The sequence below is a fragment of the Mastigoproctus giganteus genome, chromosome 13 (assembly GCF_048544385.1).
Source record: "Mastigoproctus giganteus isolate SK-2022 chromosome 13, ASM4854438v1, whole genome shotgun sequence".
Classification (NCBI taxonomy): Eukaryota; Metazoa; Arthropoda; class Arachnida; order Uropygi; family Thelyphonidae; genus Mastigoproctus; species Mastigoproctus giganteus.
The window spans coordinates 40,876,619-40,903,513 of record NC_143587.1 but is presented as its reverse complement, the minus strand read 5'-3'; the positions used below and the strand labels follow the sequence as shown (position 1 = coordinate 40,903,513).

Genomic DNA, 26,895 nt, shown 5'->3' with positions numbered 1-26,895 from the left:
ATTACTAATCACTGCTTAAATGAGCTCACAATTTATTTATTATCTGTTGTTTCATGCAGTGATATCTTTTTGGTAACTTTAAATTTGGTTCAGGTGTTTCAAATGATGTACTTAGATTTATTCAACAATATGAAGTTAGCAGTGCCATGGAAATTCTTTCCCTTCCAGGAATTACAATTTTTCATAAGAAATACATGCTATATAAACCACATATATAATATACCAAATATCATAAGATATTTACATTAATTTGCTGATCCTGCCATAATAAGCCTTCTTTTTTTCAAAAACTTCTTTCACAAAGATCTTAAAAATACTTGCAATGGATACTTGCAAACACTTCGCATGGCTTCAGAAACTGCACTTCTAATTCTTCGTACATTTTCCTACTATCTGATAATATCTACAGTACCACAGTATGTGTTCTGAAGTTTCCAATTCCCCACAGAGACATAAACCAGAAGGTACTTCCCTTTTCACTTAATCTAGCTCTTAGCCCATGAACAGTTACCACCAATTAAGCTATGCTCTGCTTTGTACCTATAGACACCAGCAGCATATGTAATAATCAGCACAAAAATGCAGTTATATCGCAAGTTAAGAGACCTTCGGCCCCGAATGCCAAGCGATAGTGTCTGAGATTTTCTCGAGCGATAAATAAAGTGATTTTCTGAGTGATTTCATTCCATTTTCTTTTCAGTGCCTTTCTTATCATCAGTTCTTTTGAAGTGGTTCTGTACTTAACAGATTTTGAGTAAGAACCCAGGAAGGAAAATCATCTTTCTTTTCTTAGTCTATTAATTAATTTTTTCACTAACAAACTAACCTCTCCAGGTGCCTGATCACTAGGTGGCACCGTTCCTGCCTCCCCATGGTGGGGCTGGAAACCTGAAAGTAAAAAAATAATCCTTTCGGGCTAAAAGGAGCAAAAATGGACTCTACAAACCAGGTTTCACCTGGATCATTGGATCAAACTGAACACTGTCAGCAGCAAGATGATCCTAACCCATCTACTGCCAAGAGACAAAAGAAAGATGTGACCCAGACCATCTCTCCACTCTTTCCAATTTTACATTCCTTATCAGGCCAGCCAGTTAATAAACTTTCTCCCTTTGTAATACAAAGGTATCTAGAATATATAGCTGGTCCACCGAAAATGGTTCGCCGCTTGAAATCAGGTGACCTACTGATAGAAACAACAAATCAGCGTCATTCTGAGCTACTTCTTAAAACAACAGCTTTTGGTGGGATTCCCATCAAAGTCACTCCACATGCCATATTTAAATACATCAAAAGGGGTTATCATGGAATGGGACCTCCTAAACAGCTCTGAAGAAGAAATTGTACAAGAGTTACAAAACCAGAATGTCATTCATGTGAAAAGAATTCTTATCAAAAAGGAAGGAAACCTAATACCAACCCACACTATCATACTTACTTTCAACACACCTACCCTACCAACATCAGTGAAAGCAGGATACCTGAATTGCCAGATAAAGCCATACATCCCCAATCCAATAAGATGTCAAGTGCCAAAAGTATGGCCATTCGCAAACAGTATGCAGAGGTCTAGCTTATTTGTGCCGCCATTGGCTCAAAAGATCATAATGATAAAGAATGTAATGCACAGTCTCCTCACTGCCCAAACTGCAAAGGAGACCACCCTGCCTACTCCAGAGACTGCAGTATATGGAAAAGAGAGAAGCAAGTACAGAAATATAAAACTGAGTATAAAGTTACATATCAAGAAGCTAAAAAGCAGATACCATTACTACCAACTGTTAGATCATATGCAGCAACAGCAATGACAGTCCAGAAAACAAAAGTAATTGCATCACAAACTGACATCTCAGTTCCTCCTAACATCACAATAGCGAACTGGGCATGTACACTCCTCTTGCAGACAAAAACAAAAGCCGATCAGGCAATTAATACTCCAATTATAATCCCACCAGATGCTAAAGATCCAACACCAACCGGCTGTGAAAATCTCACCAGATCTGTAGACAAAACACAGAAAAATACTGATACTATGGAAATTGATGAAAAGGAGCAAGATGAAACAGTTCTGGAACTCTATGCAACTGATGATATGGACAGTGGTGGTCATCCACCTTTCCCTAGAAAAGAAAAAAAAATCAAAACAGATCAGTGCAAACAGGCAGCCCAACATAAATCTTCGGAATCAATACACTTCTTCAGTGGAATTGTCATGGACTTCGAAGTAACCTTCATGATATGAAAGAACTGATTTCCATCTATAATCCTGTAAGTATTTGTTTACAAGAAACCAACCTAACTCTGCATGTAAGCATTTCAATCAAGCACTACATTATATATCAAGATCATAACACCACAACTTCCGCTCACAATGCCTTATAGTTTGCTCATCTAAAGAAGCAGCACATTGGTATTTTTCCCAGTTTGCTTTGCAAAATTTCCACTTTTTACCTCTTATTAATTGTGGTGCATCATTTGTTAATGGTGCACAAACAACTGGGTAATGATTACTGTTATAGGGATCATTTGAGAAAGACCAATCAAGAATAGGAAAGAGCCGGGGAACAGATGGTGAGATTGATTGCATAAGTACTCCCCGTTGGTAAATGGACAAGGGTGTGAGTACCCATGTTTAAGTGTTAAATTCCTGTTATCTAGAAGTTTTTCGATCATCTTGCCTCTTTTGTCTGTATGATGTGAACCCCAAATGATATGGGGGTTCACTTCATACACTCAGAAAACTTCATATCTGACAGCACAATTACTCCCAGGTCTTTTTTTTTTTTTCATTTTCTACCACCGTAAGTGTAGTACCACACAGTTGGTACGTTCCTCTGGGGGTTACTTCTACCCATATGTAGTACTTTCAATTGCCACTTCTCAGCCCATCTTCCCAAATTTTCTAGATCCTGTTGTCGTAGTACACTGCCATTACTGTCATTACAACCCTGCCAACCTTTGTTATCATCTGCAAACTTCGGCATTAAGCCGAAGTTTGCAGATGATATACCTTCATCAATATCATTGATAAATATACAAAACAACAGTGGACCCAACACTGAACCTTGTGAGACTCCACTAATAACATTAGTCCACAAAGAGCAGCACCCATTGATTACTACCCTCTGTCTTCTCCCACTCAACCATCCTTTTATCCATTGTAGCAACTTACTCTTAATACCATTCTGCTCCAATTTGTACAGTAGTCTGCTATGCGCAACAGTGTCAAAAGCTTTCCTGAAATCCAAGTACTAGCCCTTGATTTACATCAGGGTTAGGTTTCTGGGGTGGACTGCTGCAAATGGAACCCTTTATATAATGGAGTCAATCGGAAATCACAAGGTTAGGTTCCTGGCACCAAAAATTTTACCTACCACTTTGTATCGATTGTTTTATTTTATTAGCATTCTTGATAGTTGTAGTAATCGTCGATGGAGGCATATTCATAGCACTACACACATTATTGCACTAGGATTCAATTAACTATTTTTACCAGACATGGCATGTCTTTATTCTATTAAATTTAAAACTTTATAACACGATTGGAAAAAAAAAAACTGCACACGGCTATCACTACCATTATTATTTAATTTATGAATAGCACAATTAATAAAAAAATGTTAGCGTAATAAATTTCCAACACGTGTAAATACCATAAACAACAATCAACTGAATGTGTCACCGCATTGACCTTTACTACCCACATCCATGAGTGGTTACTTTGAGGGCGGGAATCTTTCTCGTCTCTGATACGAAGGCACTAATTGCTGATTGGCTCAGATTATCTTAAATCACGTGAATAGTGCACGGTATGGCATCATACTGTTGGCATCATACTGTGCACGGTATGGCATCATACAATTGGCATCATACTGTGCACATAGCACAGTATGATGCCAATAAATTTTGTTTGACGATTTTAAACTTTCAAGTTATAAAAAAATTGCAAAAATAAATAAATAAAAATAAAAATGGTGTTTTGGTTAGTGATCAGTGTAAGTTGGACCAGCGCAAAACAAGGGCTACCTGTATATGATATCAAAATTAATTTTGGAATCCAGTTCCTTTGTAACTGCATCCATGTAACTGTGTCTGAATTATTGCTGCAGTCTTGTCTAGATGATCCTGCAATGCATCTTTAACCAGGGACTCCATTATTTTACCTGGTACAGAAGTTAAACTAACTGGTCTGTAATTACTCGTGTCACCCTTCGATCTCCCTTTGTGAATTGGGGATACATTTGCACATGTCCAGTCTGTGGGGACCTCCCCTGAGTCCAAGGATGCTCTCATAATTATTATGGCTAAGGGTTTGCTTAGTTCCTTTGCTGCCTCCTTTAATATAACTGTATAGATCCCATCCACCCCAGGTGCCTTTCTAATGTTTAACTTCAACAATTTCTCCTCCACTTTGCTCTCAGTGTTATGACAAAATCATTAAGCACCTTGCTACAATTTGATAACCTTCTGGCATCTTCAATCCTTAGTAACTCCTCATGTGTGAATGTAGATGCAAAATACTCATTCAGTTTGTTTGCTACTGAGCAGGATCATCAACAGTCAAACCCTCAATATCAAGTGGACCAATCTGATTCATCCCCTTCCTTTTATAAGTAAAGTTTATGTAAACTTTAGCATCCTTTGCCAAGGATTTCTCATAATCTGCCTTCGCCTGCGTAATCTCCTTTGTGACTTGATTACAGACTATCTTATATCTGCCATAGGCTTCTGTGTCGCCTGATAATTTATATGCAGCCCATGCATTTTTCTTCTCTGCCATGAGTCTCATTAGTTCATTTGACAACCATTTAGGCCTAAACCCTTGAACAATATTTCTTAATAGGTATGAAACGTTTACAGCATCTTAGTTTTGGCAGGGTTAATTTGCAATTTGTTGAGTTGAGTAGAGTCTAGGTATAGAGATGATTGAGTACTCGCTGTGCTGTGGTTTCGAGGGCTGCTCTGGAATGACCAGCGACCAATGGTGAGGTTGTCAGTGAATATGATTTTCGTATTTTCAAAACTGTTACTGAGCCAGCTCTGCAGTACCATATTCCACACTAAGGGCACAAAAAAAAAAAAAAAAAAAAATGATCGCATACATGTCTCGGGAAGCGCTAGGGAGAAGTCCAGAATGTTTGGTGAAATTAATTTAGATTGGTGACCTTAGATTGTGTGGGGCGGCGTGTTCACGTTGCTGTCAGATAGAGTGGGGAGAAGGCTGAAGACTGGGGGAGATGGATAGAAATATGGAGCCAAAAGGGAAGGCAACTCCAGTTTACAGAGAAAGAGATTCACGATTTGGATGGCCATTAGTCTTTCCAAGGTCTTGCCCAGGTTTGCCAGTAAGGCAATTGGTCTCTACGAATGAGGATTCGTTATTGGTTTATTTGGTTTTGGTATCCGGCAGAACAGCGTAACCTTCCAGGGCTCGGGGGAACTCTGATTTTTGGAGGCATTTATTGTACAGTAATAGAATAGGCAATTGGTCTGTACAAATGAGGATTCGTTATTGGTTTATTTGGTTTTGGTATCCGGCAGAACAGCGTAACCTTCCAGGGCTCGGGGGAGCGCTGATTTTTGGAGGCATTTATTGTAATTTGTCTGGCTTTAATTTGTGAAATCTAATGATGAAAGCATATTCAATTAAATCCGGTCCTGGGCATTTTTTGGTATTCAATTCCTGGCTGATGATGAGTTCAGCTTGGGCCTGTGTTATATATTCAACGTTCTTCTTCTTCTTCCGGATACTTTTGTGTTCCGACAAATCATTCTGAGGGTTGTCATCCAGGAAGAGCTTATTTATGATGGCACTGATAGAGTCGGTCCAGTTGATGGTTTCATTTTGGTCAGCCAGGACAGTGTCAGAGATATCTGTTGTGAAAATTTTTCCCTGTGTGATTTTATACAGTAACCCCCATGGATTTGAATTTCCAGATTCTAGGACAAATATAGCCCAGGTTTCTCACTTTCTAGTTGCTATTGCCTTGGTGGATGTGTTCTTTTTATTCAAGTATTCCCTGTGTAGCCTTTTGACATCTGCTGCTGGCCAGTTTCATCTGTTCTGATATTGCTTTCATGCCCGATGGACTTCTCTCCTTAGTGTCATAAGTTCTGTGTTCCACCATGCACAGGGTCTGTTGCCTAGGACTTTCTTTCTTTCTTTCTTTCTGCTTTATACAAGGCTCTGGTAATTGCTGTTTGTATTACTTCACTGTATTCTTCTGGTGTTGCTTCTTCATATTGGAAAGGGTCATGTGTTGGAAAGTCTCTATTGATGGAGTTGTCGAAGGCATCTCAGAATTAGTAAGGGTAAACCTTATTAATTCTGGCACTCTTTCCTTAGTAGTTGTCGGCAGGCACCTGGTCTCAATGTGAAAATAGATGATACAGTGGTCACTTGGCATCCGTCCGGTATTGTGACCCAATCCCAGACGCATGTCCGTAAGTCGTTGGTGGTTAGTGTGACATCAATATTAGATTGTCCAGTGGTGCTACAATACGTTGGAAGGTTGTTCGGTAGGTTATGGATGGTTAAATTTCTGTTCAGAATTAATTCTTCTAGAAGTCGCCCACGCACATCCAAGGAAGTGAGAACCATAATGGGGATTTGGCATTAACGTCTGCTGTTATTAGTATACTGTTAGAGTCAAGAAGGTCTACGGCAAACTCAATATATCTTAGGAAGTCATCTATGTCCCTGGAAGGTGGACAGTAGAGGGAGTAATATATAGTGTGATTGAAAAGAACCTAACCTGGATACAAGTGGCAAACTTTGTGCAGAGCCCATGGATTACAGGACATCAATTTTGCTTGTTGAGTAAAACTATGCAGGTCTTAGGGTCACTGCTAGCTGGCTGTATAAGTCTTGTCTGCATTGAATAGCCACTATCTTGTGTGTTTTATGCTGGGATTTTAATGGTGTATGGCTCCTGCATTGCAATTATGTCGATTTAGTGAGCCTCAGCTGCCTGTCTTATTTCATCCGGAACTGTGCAGGAATGTTGAGCATTTATCTACATGATGCGTAATTTAATTGGACTGGAGTTCTGGCTATTACTGGCTGCTGAGAATGATGATGCTGCCGGGGTGAGCTGTTGTTGAGAAGTTAGGTTCTTATCCATTAGTGGTCCTTTGCCATGCCGTTTCAGAGCTCGTGATACTCTGGACAATTTACCTCCCTAACAGAGGGTTGATGCAGTGGCGTAGCTATGGGGGGCGTGGGGGTCCACCCCAGGTGCCACTTTTGTAATACTACTGTGAATTTTCCTCACAATTGCTGTAAATGTTGCTAGTTGTGAGAGGAGTTTTTCTAAATTAAAATTGATTAAGAATTACCTAAGACTACAATGAGTACCTTGTGTTTAAGAAATCTTGCCATACTGTCATATAGAACATATAGAACAGCAACTGAGTGATGAAATAGACTTCGACAATGTCATCGACGATTTTGCTAACAGAAAAGCAAGAAAAATAACATTTTAGAATGTTGGAATTAAAGTTTTACTTCAAAAATAAACATAATGTTTTAATTTATATATTTTTTAATTTATACCCTATACGTTGTTTTGACTTTTTTGTAGTATTTTTGGTGTGTGTTGAGAGGGGTGGCAAACTCAAGGACCGCCCAGGCAGCAAAATCTCTAGCCACAGTACAGTGTTGATGGTCTTTCTTTCTCTGTTTGTAGTTGATGCAGCTTGGAGGTTTGTCTTGGTGCGGACATTCAGCATGAACATGTTCGCTTCAGGTACAGTGTCCACATGTTGGAGAAGTGTGAGTGCAGTGGACTGAGGTGTGCCCATAGCCCAGGCAAAGGAAGCACTTGGTTACCACAGTGAATGGCCAGAAAAATTCTATTGGGCGAAATAACTTTTTTGTAAAGATAGGGGGTCTAGTGTTATGACCCTGTGGACAGTAGAGCTGCCTTTCGCACTTGTGGAGAATCTGAATGTTACTCCTTCCTTTATTTCATCCAAGGTAACTCCATAGTCCACTAGGTTTCTGTGGTACATGTCTTCTGCCAATTCATTATTGATCGTCGAATTGGACACATTATAAATGATCACTGATGTGTTACTCATCTTTGGAGGACCAGCTGTGACCCCAGCAGTTTGAAATGAACTCACTGTAGAGATGTTTTCCAGGTCCTGTATTAAGGCAGTTTCAGTAATATTTCCTCTGTTTCTTATGAGGTGCAGGGACTTGACTTTGATTGATATCTTCATTCTTCAGCGTGTTTTGAACAAGGTCCTTTACCATGCTACTTGTTTTTAACTCAGAATCTTCAGTGGCTCTCAGTAGCAGGATGTGTTGTGGTCTCTGAATTTCTGATCTATTTATCCATAGGTTGGAGGTGGGTCTGGGCTGGTCGTGGATGGCTGTGTTCTCACTTCAGCAGCATAGGTACATGCTGACGGGATTTCCAATGGCTTGGGTCTTGTTCAGAGCTCTCTGAGAGATTTTGTGAGAATTTGGAGAAGGTATCAACCACTTTTTCTAATAGCTGGATTTTGGACTTGAATTCAGCATTAACTGCTTTGAGTTTCTCATTGTCTATTAGGAGAGCTGTGGAGATAGTTTCCAAGTTATTCCACAGCTGTTGTACCGTATTGCTGGCTGACTTTGTAATCCTATCAGAATCTTGGTTAAGGAACGCAACCAGTTTTTTATGTAGCATTGCTAATACCTGATTCAGGGATGGAGATGAAGTATTATCTTTGTTGACAGAGAGTCGGGACATATGTAGCTGGAATTGCTAGCTTGCTGGAGGGTTCAATTTCAGCCGCTGTAGTTTGATCAAGGGCCAGTTGTGCCAGAGTTACCATTTGAGTAGCAGGAGTGGCTGCAGCTGGACAGCTTGGTTGGGCAGTAGAGGCTGTATTGGTAGTTTGCAGGAACTAGAGTAGCATCGCTTACCAAGAGTAATGCAGAAGCTGCTTTTGAGGTTGGCAATATCGGTCGAACTGTAGCAAGTTGGAGGGCTTGCTGGAGATGCAGAAGTGGTGAGCCTTAGTGGCCGGTTTTGGAAGTGGTGAGGAGGCAGGTGGATGTGAAGAGTCTGAAGCTCGATTTTTAGTAGTTCGATTGGCAACTGGTGTCGACATGCCATATTCTAATTTAGATGACACCACCAGGCAGGTCTGGGTCAGAATCTGGGGGCTCTGCATGAGGAGACTTGCTGTTATCATCCAAGGGGAGCAGGAGGGGAGAACGAGGCTCCCGGTACTTGGATTTCTTTTACTTCTTCCTGGGAGCAGTTCTTACTAGGGCCCTAGGAAGGAGGGGGCCTGAAGCCTCAGTCTCATCCCCCGCATCCTCAGGAGCTGAGGAGCTGGACTCTTCTCGAGAACTCATACTTTGTTCGTGCTGGTTCGGATGAAAATCCAATAAGGTAGAGCAGTCTACCGATTTTAGTGTCGGTTACCAGATAAGTTATTTTGGGCTAAAGATTTTCTTCTAGTATTTATTAGTTCCAATTACTTCCAGAAGGGGGAACCTAGGACAGAGCAAGCCCTTTCTATATACTGCAGATATGGATCCACAACTTCACTAAACTGACACTATATGATGATTAGAAAAATTCTTCCTATACCACATATAATTTCGGCACATGTCATGTGTGGTTCACACAGTTCCGTAATTTGTGAAAACACAAATTTTGAGTTTCTTATAACAATGGCAATGTGGGCATTAGATCCAGTCTGCACAATCTTATAATTTAAATGAAATCCTTTAACAACATCTTTCCTGACATATAGCTCCTGCACCAGGAGAACAAAGAAAAAGATGCCATCAGAACTCCAACCCAATGGGAAACACCACAGCCTATCTGTGAACCTCCAGCCTCTCACCCCCCCCATCCAGGTCACAGCCAGTGTAAACAGGGACAGCTTCCAACTGATTAGTTACCCCATTTTCTCAAAAATAGTGTCAACCAGTTAGGATTTCTTAACATGCAAGCCTATCCCATCCAGCTCTGAGACAGCCAGCAAAATATTTATACAATTGAGATTGCTCCTCCACAAGACAACATAGACTTTCTTTGGACTCTAGTTCTACTTTTATTTTTAGTTTTTTAGTTGCAGTTCACAAAACATGTAAGTAGTTATTTTTATTAATTTATAATTTTACCACTAATGAGGAAGTGAATAGTATTCCAACATGTTTGGCCACTTAAATATTCATTTACTTGATGTTAAATTCCAATTTTTTTCCTAATGAGTGCACTGTAAGATTGTTCAAATTGGATGGTAGTAATAATAATAATAAATAACTTTGAGTGGATATTTCATCTAATATTATGACAACTGTAGTGTACTTACATTTGTTCATTTGACTTATTAATTATTCTCAGCATTTAGATCACCCTGAAGTTCTCTTATTTATAAAACTTTTGTTTAATGATCTGTTTTTATTTCAGCTCGTCCAGACTGTTCTCTTCATCCCCTAGTCTGGGATCCTGAGCAAAAGCTTATCAACTGTCTGCATTCTACAGCATGCATTCATCCAGTTTGGGTTTGCGATGGAGAAAATGATTGTTGGGACTGGTCAGACGAAAAGGATTGCCAAACAAGTAATAATTTTGCTTTTTAAAAGTATTACCTCAAGAACACACACACACACTTCTAACAAGAAGACATTTTGTGCTAGTTTGATGCCACTTTGGCAGTGTTGTGGCATCATCTGTAACCTGCATTTCCTAAGATTATCAGGCCAGCTCCCACTGTTAAATTCAAAGCTTGCTCCAATAAAGAACATTTCAGTTGCAATATGAAATATCTTATCTGCTCTTTATCCAAGAGAAAGGGGCTTACGAGGCACAGTGCAGCCCTGTTTGCAGTTTGAATAAATCATGACAGGCATCATAGACTTTTGTGAGACATCTTTATGCTGATAATCTTGTCTGTTACTGTAGGACTGCTAATTTCCGTAAATAAAATAGAAATAGCTGATATTGCCTCTATAACAGAAAACTGCACATACAGTCTGAACTGTAACATCGAGTTTTTTCTTACTCCAGTATCAAATTTCTGGGTATTTCACTGAATGCCGAACTCAACCCCAAAGCGCTTATAACAAATATAGAAACCAACTGTACAAAGTAGAATATTCTTAGAGCTTTCTCATCTGTGATGTGGGGAGCTGATCATTACAGATTACTGCATATGTGTCAAGATGTAATCATGCCATATCTTAACTGTGGAACAACACCATAATTAGCATTAGCATTAGCATTAGTAGAGGCATATGATGCAAAAAAGCAAGCTTATTCAGCATCAGCCAAAAAAAAAAAAAAAAAAAAAAAAAAAAAAAAAAAACACTAATCCCATTTCACCCCTCCGTTCGTTCGAAATACCTGTCCAGCTGAGCCTTAAATTTATTTAGGCTATCAACTTCAACAACAAGCGATGGGAGTCTATTCCACAAACCAACTGCCCGCTGGCTAAAGGCAAATTTCTGCACATCTATCTGACATCCGTCCTTCCTCAATTTGAATTTATGCCCTCTCAGGTGATTATTCTGAGCAAGAGGAAGAATCCCATTGGCATTGAGCATGCTCAAGCCATTCAAAGCCTTATACACCTCTATCAGATCACCTCGCTGATGCCTAGTTTCCAGGCTCTGTAATTTGCAAAACTTAAGCCTTTCTTTGTAAGAGCAACCCTTTGTTCCATTCACTAATCTTGTTGCCCTTCTCTGTACTCGTTCGAGCAGCTCTACATCCTTCTTGAAATGAGGCCTCCAGACCTGTATACAGTACTCAAGGTGTGGCCTGACCAATGCCTTATACAAGGGAATAATCACATCCTTATCCCTGCTAGAAAAATTCCTGTATATCATTGACAAGACACCATGAGCTACTCTTGCAGCTCGTCTGCACTGCTCAGAGAACTTCATATCTGCCTGCACAATTACCCCCAGGTCCTTTTCATTCTCTACCACTGCCAGCGTAGTGCCACAGAGTTGATACGTTGATCTGGGGTTACTGTTTCCCATATGTAGTACTTTACATTTGTCAATGTTAAACTTCATTTGCCACCTCTCAGCCCATCTGCTCAACCTTTCCAGATCCTGTTGCAGCAGCATAGTATCAGTAGTGTCCTTAACAACCCTGCCAACCTTGGTATCATCTGCAAACTTGGACATTAAGCCTGATACACCATCATCAATATCATTTATAAATACAGAAAACAACAATGGACCCAACACTGAACCCTGAGGAACTCCACTAATAACATTAGTCCACGTTGAGCAGTGTCCATTGATTACCACTCTCTGTCTTCTGCCACTCAACCATCCCTTTATCCATAGCAGCAATTTGCCTCCAATGCCACACTTCTCCAATTTGTGCAGCAGTCTTCCATGCGCAACAGTATCAAAAGCCTTTCTAAGATCCAAATATATAATATCAAAGTTATTCCCTGCATCCAGTTCTTTTGTGACTACATCATAGTATCCAATCAAATTGGTCAGACAAGACCTGCCCTTAACAAAACCATGCTGTGTCTGAGCTATAACTGAATTCTTGTCTAGATGATCCTGCAGTGCTTCTTTAACCAGTGCCTCCATTAATTTTCCTGGAACCGAAGTTAAACTAACAGGTCTGTAATTACCTGTGTCAGCCTTTGATCCTCCTTTGTGAATTGGGGTTACATTTGCACATCTCCAGTCCATGGGTACCTCCCCTGAGTCCAAAGAAGCTCTCATAATTATGGCTAGGGGTTTGCTTACTTCCTTTGCTGCCTCCTTTAATATAACTGGATAGATCCCATCCACCCCTGGTGCCTTTTTTATGTTTATCCTCAGCAATTTCTCCTCCACTTTCCCCTCAGTTATTAGAAAATAATCTAGCTCACTGCCAATGTTTACTTCACCTACGACATTCCCCTTCCTGAATTAACTCCTCATGTGTGAATGTAGATGCAAAATACTCGTTTAGATTGTTAGCCACCTGAGCAGGATCCTCAACTGTTGAACCATCAACATCCAGTGGACCAATCTGATTCATCCCTTTCCGTCTTGAGTTTAAATAGGTAAAGAACTCTTTTCTGTTTTTCTTTGCGTCCTTTGCCAAGGATTTCTCATAATCTGCCTTTGCCTGCCTAATCTCCTTTGTGACTTGGTTACAGACCAACTTATATCTATCATAGGCTTCCATGTCACCCATTAATTTGTATGTATCCCATGCATTTTTCTTCTCTTCCATATGTCTCATTAGTTCATCTGACAACCATTTAGGCCTGAACCTTGAACAATATTTCTTGGTTGGTATGTAAAGCCTGGTAGCTTCCAAGATTAGTTCCTTGAATGATTCCCATTTTGAATTTGCTGTTGGTAACATCATCAGTTGGTCCCACTGTATAGAATTTAAATACTGTCTCAGACCATCATAGTCGCCTTTACGAAAGCAAAAACCCTTCCCTTTGCCTCTGATGGTAGTTACCTCCTTGAGTAAGGAGGTAACTACCATCTTCAGCACACTGTGATCACTGCCACCCAGTGGTTCCTTTATCTGCAGATTCCTGATGCATGAAGAATCACTACTGATAATCAGATAAAGAGTATTACTCCCTCTAGTTGCCTCCCGAACATGCTGGTGTAGAAAACAATCATCCAATAAATCCACAAAAGCCCTGCTAGTGTGTGTGTGACCAACCCACAAATTCCAGTCAATATCTGGGAAATTAAAATCCCCCATTATAAGACTCTCTGATTTACTGGCCCATTCTATTTCCCTGTACAGTATCTTATTATACTCATCAGAGTCATTAGGCCTATAGCACACTCCTACTCTCAATTTTGATTTACCTATGCTTATGTCACACCAAACTGACTCGACACTGCACTGTCCATCAATGTCGACTGGCTTCACTTCCTTGGATTTTATGTGTTTTTTAACTAATAGCATAACCCCTCCTCCCCTCCTGTCCTGTCTGTCCTTTCTATACACATTGTACTCCCCAAATTCCAGTTCTGCATTCCTTATATCTGTGTGACACCACGTCTCTGATATCCCAACAATATCTGCCTTTGATGTTTTGAGCAATACCTCAAATTCATCAAATTTATTTACTAAACTCCTAGCATTGGTGTACACGCAAGTATACCTGCACTTGTTTTTATTCTTAGCTACCCTAACACAACCCATGTGTTTACTTGTATCACAATGACATCCAGCAGTCTCTGAAATATCCTGCATCTTGTTTTTCAGGCTTCTGCTCATTCAAATAGAAGCAGTGCAAGAATCTCTTTCACCTCTGCCAGTGGCTACTGTTAATCCATTAGTCTTTGTCTCCCCCCAAGCTAGCAGTTTTCCGACCCACCTAACACTGCCTCGATAGCATCAGCAAATATTCTTGCACCCTTTCTATTTAAGTGTATCCCATCCCTGTAGAAGCAATCTCTCCTGTTAACAAGTACATTCCAGGCTGAAAAAAATTCTACCCCTTGAGCCTTGCACAATCTTTCCAGGGCCGAATTGATTGACAAGGCTCTCATCATATACTCCCTCCTATCGTGTGTGGGCAGAATTGCAGACACTTTCAAATTTAACCCTACTTCACGGCTTTTTTTCAACAGTGACCTGTACTTGTTAAGTAATTCCGCTGGTCTCCTACTCTTAATGTCATTAGTGCCAACGTGTACAACTATATCACCTTTTGTGCCCTTAAAAGATGATATCTGCTCTACAACGTCATCAACCCTTGCCCCTGGCAGACATACCCTGGTCCTGTTCCACCTATCCTTTTTACAAAGCATGTTCCCCGTTTCCCTGACAATAGAGTCACCAACAACTACTAGTTCCTGTGGGACCAGCGCATTCTGCCTTGGGGGCTGCCTCTGTGTTGCAAGATGACCAAGTGCAAGCTCTGGCGTTGATGTGGGCAGCTGAGAGCTTGATGGGGCCCCTCAATGTATTTCCTTCGAGGGCATCCACCCTGTCCTTCAAGGTCTCATATAGGCCCATAACAACGCCGAGTTGTCGCCTAATTTCCTTGCACTCCTTGCATCGTGCACACACAAAGACATCCCCCATGGCAGTATCATGTCCCGTACCCGATTGCTCCGCAAACATCAAGCAAACAGTGCATCTTAAAAGGCTGTGATTCAGAGGGCAACTGCCCCCCTCAGTTCTCCCCTGAGTCACAGCACTCCCATTAGCTTGAGCCTTTTGCTTTGCTGCTCTGGTCAGAGTCATGATTTCGATTTAAATGTCAGTAAAATTACAATTTCAGAACAAAATTAAAACCTTAAACTTGTATCTTAACACAGTTATAACGCTATATTTATTTTTCAGTATCGAGTGTTATCTACGAGTTCCCTTTATATAACTTCCGTATCAAGTATGTATTAATTATTTGTTACGTTTGTACTCTAAGTCGTTATATATATATAGTTAAAAGAACAATTTAATTGACAATGAAGTTTAACAAGATTAATAGATCTACTGATTAATTGACAATATTATATTATGCACTATACTATACAAAGCTAATGCTATCGAATTCCGGATATGCTGTATCGCGTTTCAGTAACGAGTGTTATCTACGAAATCCCTTTATATAACTTCTGTATCAAGTTATGTATTAATTATTTATTTTTACTAATTATATATGTTCCGTAACCTAAGTGGTTATATGTATAGTTAAAAGTACAATTTAATTGCCAATGAAGTTCGACAAGATTAATAGATTTACTGATTAATTTTCACGTAACAATGGCGGCTGTTTATGAACGGTAAACACGTGTATTTGATACCCTTTCCGATACTAAGTAATACCTACAAATCTCTATCTAAGTTACTTTAACTTTAAGTACCGTAAATAGGAATATAAAGCTACTCTAGAAATAAGTTAATATGTCAATTTAAACTAATAAAGCAGAAAATAATTCAGAAAAAACTTCTCTGTTCCAGTAGCGGCAGAAAGGCACGTCCGCACAGGAAACTCTCGTACTCAAACTCCTAATACTACCTATCTAATACTACCTAATACTATCTATAATACTATAATAATGAACCTAATACTTCGATAATGCTCTGAGGATTGTACTAGGTACCTGTTGAACATCCCCATCCATAGCATATAAACACAAATTTACCACTTTATTTAAAATTCAGTAGATATTGTTCTTGCTTATCCGTGTTGTCTAAATTAGTAGCCTACCCCCATTGGCAATATCTCAAAGAGATATTGCCAGTGCACACATCACAACAAAGTTATGCAGATAGCTGGGTTTTTATTATTATTTTTTATTTTTATGGTGCATCAGCATCTTGGGTCATATTTTACTAGTATATTATATCTTTACAAGTGTATACTCACAATTTTATTTGCATGTTGTGTAGCCTGAAAAACCAGGAGTAACTCATGGAGAAAAATCATAATCCCTCCACCTGAGATTGGCTAATTATAACTCTGATGAAGTGGCCTTTAAGAATTCCTCCCAATGTCCAATAAGATTTGACCCCAAACTTCTGCATATGAGTTTGGATTTAAATCCCTTTTTGTGACAAGTGATCAAGCCACTATGCTGTCAAGAAGGATTTACAAGAAGCAAATACATTTGATCTCCAAGGAGCCACATACATACTATCATGTGACAACTATTTTCACAAATGGAATAAACATTACTCATCAAACAACTGCAGGAAGCTCACACTTTAAGCTGTTCATAGTACCTTTCAATTTACATCTGTGCTTCAGATGTATGGTGGTGTGTGCTGCAATGGTCCTAGCAACTGTCACTATCATTATCTCTTCTGACCGAATGCAGTTCTTATAATGCTGAAATGTCTTTGAACTTCTGATCTGTTGTATATATTGAGTCTGCAATTTAAATTACAATCCCATTTTGAATAAAATAAGAAATCTGCTGCTGAAATGCAAGGAAAGGAAGCAAATGGTAAAATTTGATTGGATACTGAAACATTTTGGTATAGTGTGGATTGAGCATGTGAATTATGCTGCCAACAATCCATTAAGGGTTGCTCCATAATCAGCACAAGTTCTATATCTTGCAGTATTTCTCATATATAAAGCATGTCAGAAACAATGGATGTCAGTATGGCAGACCACATAAGCAATTTACTCTTGAAAATCAGACAAGAATCAATACTTTTAGAGTGCTACCTTTCACCTAAACAGAAAGAAAGAAATCATCCTTACTGGAGCACACATTGGTTACTATCTTTCAATTAAACAGGAAGGAAGAAAATCACCTTTTATGGAGCATACATTGTTCTTTAGCTTTCAAATAAACAGGAAAGATTTTATCTTTCGTGGAGTTCACATGGTACTTACTCATTTTTCATGCATTTCCTTACAAGAGATGAGCCTCTGCAATTCCTATAGTACAACACATTCAAACACATTGTAATTTTTAACATATTGAAATAAAAGGCAATCCACATTTGCTGTCCCCTTCACATAACTAGCAATCCCTGATATTGCAGTGGTTGTTGGGAATAACCCCAAGGGCTCACATCTGGTGAGTACGGGCCTGGCACACCCAGGGTCCTTAGCTGGATATCATCATTTTTCTCTTTCTTGGTGATTTCCTTCTACTTCTGACTATTGTTCTCTCTCTCTCTCTCAGGGTAATTCAAATTTTTTTTTTTTTTTTTGGCTGGTGCAGCATAAGCCTCAGGCTTCCTTGCACCATATGGCTAATAATAATAATAATAATAATAAAGCAAATGTTGAACTTTTTATATATCTAAAGAGAATACAACAATTTAATAATTTTTAATAATTGGCATCATATCATGATCTGGAATGAAATTCTTCTCATGTGTAGAATACATTGATAGATAACACAGTAGTAGTAGTAGTAGAGGCATGTGATGCAAGAAAGCAAGTGTATGAGCTTATGCAGCATCAGCCAAAAAAAAAATTACAAAAAAATTCCCTCTAAATGTTTGTCCAGGTTCCTCCTTAAATTTATTTAACCTATCAACTTCCACAACGACAGATGGAAGTTTGTTCCAGCAATTAACCACCTGCTGGCTAAAGGCAAATTTCTGCACATCTATTCCACATCTATCTTTCCTCAATTTCAATTTATGCCCCTCTTAGGTTTGTAATCTGAACAAGTGGAAGAATCCCAGCAGAATTCAGCGTGCTCAACCCATTCAAGGTTTTATACACATCAATCAGATCACCTCACAGGTGCCTAGTCTCCAGCCACTGCAATTTGCAGAACTTAAGCCTCTCTTGGTAAGAGGATCCCTTCATTCCCCTCACCAATCTTGTTGCCCTTCTTTGTACACACACTCAAGCAAATCTACATCCTTCCTAAAATGAGGCCTCCAGACCTGTATGCAATACTCAAGGTGTACAGAGGGACAATCACCTCCTTTTCCCTGCTAGCAAAATTCCTGTATATCATTAACAAAACCCCATGACCTGCCCTGGCAGCTTGTCTGCATTGCTCAGAAAACTTCATATCTGACTGCACAATTACTCCCAAGTCTTTTTCATTTTCTATCTCCTTAAGTGTAGTACCACACAGTTGGTATTTGTCTGGGCTTACTTCTACCCATATGCAGTACTTTGCATTTGTCAATGTTAAACTTCAGTTTCAATTCTCAGCCCATCTTCCCAAATTTTTTAGATCCTGTTGCAGTAGCATACTGCCATTACTGTCATTAACAACCCTGCCAACCTTTGTATCATCTGCAAACCTCGACACTAAGCCTGATATACCTTCATCAATATCATTGATAAATATACAAAACAACAATGGACCCAACACCGAACCCTGTGGGACTCCACTAATAACATTAGTCCACGAAGAGCACTACCCATTCATTACCACCCTCTGTCTTCTCCCGCTCAACCAACCTTTTATCCATTGTAGCAGCTTACCCTTAATACCATTCTGCTCCAATTTGTACAGTAGTCTTCCATGTGCAACGCTGTCAAAAGCTTTCCTGAAATCCAAGTATATGATATCAAAATTATTTTTTGCATCCATTTCCTTTGTTACCACATCATAATATCCATTCAGATTTGTCAGACAAGACTTTCCCTTAAAAAACCTATGCTGTGTCTGAATTATTGCTGCAGTCTTGTCTAGATAATCCTGCAATGCATCTTTAACCAGTGACTCCAATATTTTACCCAGAACAGAAGTTAAACTAACTGGTCTGTAATTTGTACAGTATGTCTAAAGTAGCCGTTGTACACAAATCCTCAAATAGCACACAAAAATCTGCTGTAATTCTACCTTTAAATAAATAAATAAATGGGCTAATAATAATGTTTTTTGTTTATAATGTATTTTATTTAAAAAACTTTTGCGTATTCAATAAAGAATAAACAAAAGATCCTCTTCTTCCAATTTGTAAGAAAAGTAAGTGGGAAATTTGTAAGAAAAGGATCTTCAAGGACTCTTATGACAGTGTAGAGCTTTCATTCCATTCTTTAAATGAGATTGGGCAGGAACTTAATATTGATTTGTATATATTCAATAAGGTTTTGGCCTTGTACTTTAATTAGGATCTCAATTTAAGAAGATATAGTCTACAATGATTGCTCCAGATATTTTCTTTCCATTTTACATTATTTTAAAACTGTTTAAATATTTTAAATCTGAAATTCTAAACTTACATTTGGAAAAGGTAAAATCTGTAAATACATCAAAGAAAAGAGAATCATAGGTCATAATGGGCAGTAGTGAGCTATGGTAAATTTTAGACAGTTCAGTTATTCTTCATGAAGAGAATCATTAATTTTGAAACATAAATTACTTGCATTTTTTATATTTAGATAAAGAGGTTAGCATTAGCATTAGTAGAGGCATTTTATGGAAGAAAGCAAGCTTATGCAGCATCAGCCAAAAAAAAAAAAAAAAAAAACCACTTCCACTTCACTCCTCTGTTCGTTCGAAAGTCAGCCGGACAGGTATCACTCAGCTGACTTGTAAGGCTCAGCTGGACAGGTATCGTTCGATACCTGTCCAGCTGAGCCTTAAACTTATTTAGGCTATCAACTTCCACGACAAGGGATGGAAGTCTGTTCCACCAACCAACCACCCAGTGGCTAAAGGCAAATTTCCACACGTCTATCCTACATCTGTCTTTCCTCAATTTGAATTTATGCCCTCTCAGGTGATTATTCTGCGCAAGAGGAAGAATCCCATCAGCATTGAGCATGCTCAAACCATTCAAGGCTTTATACACCTCTATCAGATCACCTCGCTGGTGCCTAGTCTCCAGACACTGTAATTTGCAAAACTTAAGCCTTTCTTCGTAAGAGAACAGCTTTGTTCCATTCGCTAATCGTTTTGCCCTTCTCTGTACTCGTTCCAGCAGCTCTACATCCTTCTTGAAATGAGGCCTCCAGACTTGTATACAGTACTCTAGGTGTGGCCTGACCATTGCCTTATACAAGGGAATAATCACCTCCTTATCCCTGCTAGAAAAATTCCTATATATCATTGACAATACACCATGAGCTACTCTTGCAGCCCGTCTGCACTGCTCAGAGAACTTCATATCTGCCTGCACAACCACCCCCAGGTCCCTTTCATTCTCTACCGCTGTCAGTGTAGTACCACAGAGTTGATACATTGCTCTGGGGTTGCTGTTTCCCATTTGTAGTACTTTATATTAATGCACTTAAATGAAAATAATAAGTTTCACTAACTGTTGGATTTGATAGTTCACTAGTGATCAAAGAGTAATGCAAAAACTGTAGTAGTAGTAGTGGCATGTGATGCAAGAAAGCAAATGTATGAGCTTATGCAGCATCAGCCAAAAAAAAAAAAAAAAATGACACCATTCCCTCCAAATGCCTGTCCAGTTCCTCCTTAAATTTATTCAACCTATCAACTTCCACAACGACAGATGGAAGTTTGTTCCAGCAATTAACCACCCGCTGGCTAAAGGAAAATTTACGCACATCTAGTCTACATCTCTCTTTTCTTAATTTGAATTTATGCCCCCTTAGGTTCGTAACCTGAACAAGTGGAAGGATCCCATCAGAATTCAGCGTGCTGAACCCATTCAAGGCCTTATACACCTCAATCAGATCACCGCGCAGGTGCCTAGTCTCCAGCCACTGCAATTTGCAGAACTTAAGCCTCTCTTGATAAGAGGATCCCTTCATTCCCCTCACCAATCTTCTTGCCCTTCTCTGTACACACTCAAGTAAATCTACATCCTTCCTAAAATGAGGCCTCCAGACCTGTACACAGTACTCAAGGCGTGGCCTGACCATTATTATTATTATTATTAATGGCCATATGGTACAAAGAAGCCTAAGGCTTATGCTGCACCAGCAAAAAAAAAAAAAAAAAAATTCCCAAGTTACCCCCTGAGAGAGAGAGAGAGAGAGAGAGAGAGAGAGAGAGAGAGAGAGAGAGAGAGAGAGAGAGAGAGAAAGTAGAAAGGAATCACCAAGAAAGAGAAGAATGATGATATCCAGCTTAGGACCCTGGGTTTGCCAAGCCCATACTCACCAGATGTGAGCCCCCAGGGTTAAATTGCCTTATACAGAGGGATAATCACCTCCTTTTCCCTGCTAGCAAAATATCTATATATCATTGACAAAACCCCTGCCTGGCAGCCTGTCTGCATTGCTCAGAAAACTTCATATCTGCCTGCACAATTACTCCTAGGTCTTTTTCATTTTCTACCACCTTAAGTGTTGTACCACACAGTTGGTACGTTTCTCTGGGGTTACTTCTACCCATATGCAGTACTTTGCATTTGTCAAGGTTAAACTTCAGTTGCCACTTGTTAGCCCATCTGCCCAAATTATCTAGATCCTGTTGCAGTAGCACACTGCCATTAACAACCCTGCCAACCTTTGTATCATCTGCAAACTTCGACACTAAGCCTGATATACCTTCATCAATATCATTGATAAATATACAAAACAACAGTGGACCTAACACCGAACCCTGTGGGACTCCACTAATAACATTAGTCCAAGAAGAGCAGCACCCACTGATTACCACCCTCTGTCTTCTCCCACTTAACCATCCTTTTATCCATTGTAGCAACTTACCCTTAATACCATTCTGCTCCAATTTGTACAATAGTCTTCCATGCGCAACAGTGTCAAAAGCTTTCCTGAAATCCAAATATATGATATCAAAATTATTTTTTGCATCCAGTTCCTTTGTAACCACATCATAATATCCTATCAAATTTGTCAGACAAGACTTTCCCTTAACAAACCCATGCTGTGTCTGAATTATTGCTGCAGTCTTGTCTAGATAATCCTGCAATGCATCTTTAACCAGTGACTCCATTATTTTACCCGGAACAGAAGTTAAACTAACTGGTCTGTAATTACTCGTGTCACCCTTCGATCCCCCTTTGTGAAATGGGGATACATTTGCACATCTCCAGTCCGTGGGAACCTCCCCTGAGTCCAAGGATGCTCTCATAATTATGGCTAAGGGTTTGCTTAGTTGCTTTGCCACCTCTTTTAATATAACTGGATAGATCCCATCCACCCCAGGTGCTTTTCTTACGTTTAACTTCAACAGTTTCTCTTCCAATTTTGAAGTATAATATATTAAGTTAGTTTCAACACTAAAACAAAAAGTTCCCAGTTTATTTTTTAAATATGTAAGTTGGAAAATATGTATATCACGATGAAAAGTTTGACATTAAAAGCAAGGCTATATTAACTGTTAATTTGGCTTATACCTGGCATCTAATAAATGTTAGAATTTTGGAGCACTTCATATTAAATATAATTTTAATGTAATTTTTAAGTATAATATAAATTTGATTATGATTTTTCTCTCTTCAAGGTTCTAATGTTACTTTATTTAATGTACTGTATTAAAATTACTTTTTTTTATTTATAGAGGCGCCTGAGTCACCCTGTCCAGCTAATTCCTTTAAATGTCGAAGTGGTCTCTGTATTCCAAAATCATGGTATTGTGATAGAGATGATGACTGTGAAGATGGCATAAATGGTACTGCTAGCTCAGATGAAGATAACTGCCGTAAGTATGCTGATGTTGATATTGAAAGAATATTTATTAATAGAATAAGGTGCAAGGAAGCAAGCATACACAGCAACAGCCTCAAAAAAAAAAAAAAAAAAAAAAAAACCTTCCCATATCATTTTTTCATCACCTCTAATATTTTCTCTGGTCTTTTTTGTACCTTACTTCATTTATTTACACTACCCACTTCTACAATACCAGATGCAACAAGCAATTACTCTCTGGCCCAAAGCTTTTGCACATCTATTAATGCAACCATCCCTTTTAAATTTAATTTTGTTTCTTTATAGATTCATCTGAGAAAGAGAAAGAATACCAACAGCATATTGTTTACTGAATACATTTAAAGCCTTTAACACTTTACTCAGGTTTCCTTGCAGGTGCCTAGTTTCTAGATGCTGCAGTTTACAGAACTGAAGTTTATCATGGTAAGAGTACCCTTTTACCAAATCCATATCCTTCCTAAAAATGAGGCTTCTAGACACACACAGTACTTAAAATGTGGTCTAACCACTAATGTATACAATGAGATAATCACCTTTTTATCCCTGCTGGCAAAATTCCTGCATATCATTGACAGAAGAACCAAATGAGCTGTTCTAGTAGCCTATCTGCACTGCTCAGAGAAATTCATGTAGAACTGTATCCCCAGGTAGTGTTTGTTCTTGACTACCATGTGTATGGTACCAGCCAGTTGTTATGTTATTCTTCTAGTTACTGCTACCCAAATGCAGTACCTTGCATTTATCAGTGTTAAACCTCAACGGCCACTTCTCAGCCCACCTGCATCTTTCTCTGTCTTGTTGTAGCATACCATGATTCCCGATGTTTACACCCTTCCAACCTTTGTATCACCAGCAAACTTAATGGGCCCAGCACTGAACCCTAAAGGACTCCACTAATAACATTAGTCCATGAAAGGCAATGTCCATTAATAACCACTCTCTGCCTTCTGCTACTCAGCCATCCCTTTATCCATAGCAGTAACTTGCCCCGAGTACCACACTGCTCCAATTTGTATGGCAGCTTTTCATGTGGAACAGTGTCAAAGGCTTTATTGAAATATAAGTACAGGTATGTACTTACATTTAATGGCATTTAAATATAAGTACGTACCTGAATTAATGACATTTTATTATAACAACACTTGAAAATTACCACCAATATTCAATTTGTAGCATCTCTCACCTCGTTATAATAACAGCTTAAAAGTAGTTTCCAGAAATATTAAAAAACGTACCACAAAACAGCAGTGCTACAAGCTGAGTAAAAATTGACAATCACTGCAACTTTTGTCAACAAAATTGAAAACTCATTTAGTAAATTAAAGGTATTCTGCATGCCATAATTACTTGTTTTGTGCTTACTCGATTCATTTATTGAATTTGCTTTAACAGTCCCAATATAAAAATGAAATGGGACCAGATGCTCATGAAATAAATATACAGTATGAAAGAAAGTTGACATCAAATATGATTGGAGGTTAGAAAAAACTGTGGCCTGATGGTATTCAAAACTACCTTGGACTGAAGAGCCAGCACATGATATAAAAGGAAACTGCAGAATAAAAAAATAAAAAAAACTGGGCCTACTGGCATCACATTGAAGGTTTGATTTCCGAAGAACACTTTGAACTTAAAGACCAAAGAATACAAGACGAGTATAAAGAAATGCTACATGTTAAAACTTTTGCTCATTTTGATTCTGCAGTGGCCATCTTTGCTCTAAGAGTTGAAAACTTGTGAAGGAAGAACAGAATTAACAGGAGTATAAAAACACATATGAGTGCTACAACTATTATATAAAGAGAAGAAAAAGAAAGATACATAGATGTCAGTATGCACACTCATTTTAAATTATCTCATTTGCTTACAACAAAAGAAGCTTCTTTTTCAGTGATTGACTAAGATAAAAAGCAAAAAACAAAAGGTCCATTTTTATTTTATAGTTTTCTTTTCTTCCATGGTTATAGACTTGTGTGGGATGATTCCCTATTAAATAAATCAATAATGCATGAAATGTCAAAGTTCTTCTTTTTTATTTTTTTATTATGCTACAACAGCATGTTGTGTTGCTAGGAAGTTGTTATTATCGTATATGCAAACTTGGCAAATCCACCTCTTTCTCAATTACAATGTTATTCTCTAAGAGCTGTTTTGTTTAAAATTTACTACTTACAGTGGAATCTCATTAATACCAAGTTCAAGGGACCTAAATTTTCACGTTTTGTAATAACGAGGTTTGTAGTAATGATGTCCCTCAAAAGTGTCAAAATTTTACTGTTATTTATTATTATTATTATTTTTTTTTTTTTTTGGTACATACTGTATATCTAAGAAGAATAATAATAAATAATAAAAATATCAAAAATAAATTAATAAAATAAAATAATAAAAACAAAAGCCTTGTCTTACAATACAGTAATAGGAATAACATATGTTTTAAAGATTTTATTTTATTTGCATGATAAACTAAGAGAAAAGCAATATTAATGGAAATGAAAATATTGTACAGTATATATTTTGATATATACAATATTTTAGTATCACTGAAAAAAATAATTACAATAATTATAATTGGAGACATACAAACCATTAACTTTTTAATAAATTAATCTAATTTAAAGAAAGAATCCAAGGTTGTTTGCACAGTTTTTGTCCTATATGCAAATTTAACTATAGCACAGACATTATCAAACGCAATAGTTGTTTCTTTATCAACCCCCAGGGGCTCACATCTGGTGAGTACGGGCTTGGCACACCCAGGGTCCTGAGCTGGATATCATCATTCTTCTCTTTCTTGGTGATTTCTCTCTCTCTCTCTCTCTCTCTCTCTCTCTCTCTCTCTCTCTCTCTCTCTCTCTCTCTCTCTCTCTCTCTCTCTCTCTCTCTCTCTCTCTGGGTAATGGGGAAATTTTTTTTTTTTTTTTTTTTGCCTGGTGCAGCATAAGCTTCAGGTTTCCTTGCACCATATGGCTAATAATAATAACATTACTGCAGGCCAAGACATTCTCTATTATGTTCAATGCATTTTGGGCATCTTTTTTAGATGGCGGTGAGCACGCATCGTCGCTGGTAACAAAAATAGCATCATTTTTTTTGGTACCCAGCAGCTCTTCTGGTGTTGGCATTGCAGTCGTAGCAACTTCATCATCCACTTTCACAAACTCTTCAAATTCACCAACAAAATTTATATGCTCCTTCAGATTCCTCCATTACTCACTGTTGCTATCACATTTGTCTGCTGGACCATGTTTTTCGATGATGTTCTCTCCAATTGTTCCCTCCTACTATATTGTGGCGATCAAGTACCATATTAGGCAGGCTCTGTATGCTTTCTTGACGTTATAAATAATGCCTTGATCCAGTGGTTCCATTAAACTGGTGGTATTGAGGGGTAAAAACAACAGCCGTATATTTGTCAACTTATGTGTCTCGGCAGAATGTGCTGTACATCGGTCTAGAATCATCAAAATGTTCCTTTTTCTGAAGCCATTCTTCTGTACAATTTTGATAACCAAGACTGAAAAATTTGACCGTAAGCCAAGCACTTCTATTGGACTCATAATCACAGGGAAGTTGGTTAACTGCTTTAAAACATCTTGGCTTGGAAAACTTACCAATCGCAAGTGGGCATAGTTTTGTACTGCCATCTGAATTGCAGTATAACAGAACAGTGATTTTTGTTTACTTCATTTTCCATCATGACAAGACTTTCCTCGAACAGCAAATGTTTTGTTTGGCAGAAAATTATAAAATAAATCTGTCTCGTCGAGATTAAAAATATCCTTTGCCTCATATTTTTCAAGGATGGACTATACAGAACACAACCAGTCTGTAGCCTTTTCTTTGTCGACTAATCCAGACTCGCCGCAAAACCAAATTATTCCTGTTTTTAAATCTTTGGAGCCGGCCACTGCT

At 38.5% G+C, this 26,895-nt stretch overlaps 1 protein-coding gene across 1 annotated transcript in view; it reads left to right on the top strand.

Annotated features, from left to right (window-relative positions):
• Positions 1–26,895, top strand: part of LOC150075985 (prolow-density lipoprotein receptor-related protein 1-like) — a 1,358,636-nt gene that overhangs the window by 688,585 nt on the left and 643,156 nt on the right. The window contains 2 exon segments of the mRNA XM_090387555.1: positions 10,422–10,574; positions 22,832–22,972. Coding sequence (XP_090243681.1) covers positions 10,422–10,574; positions 22,832–22,972 — 294 coding nt within the window.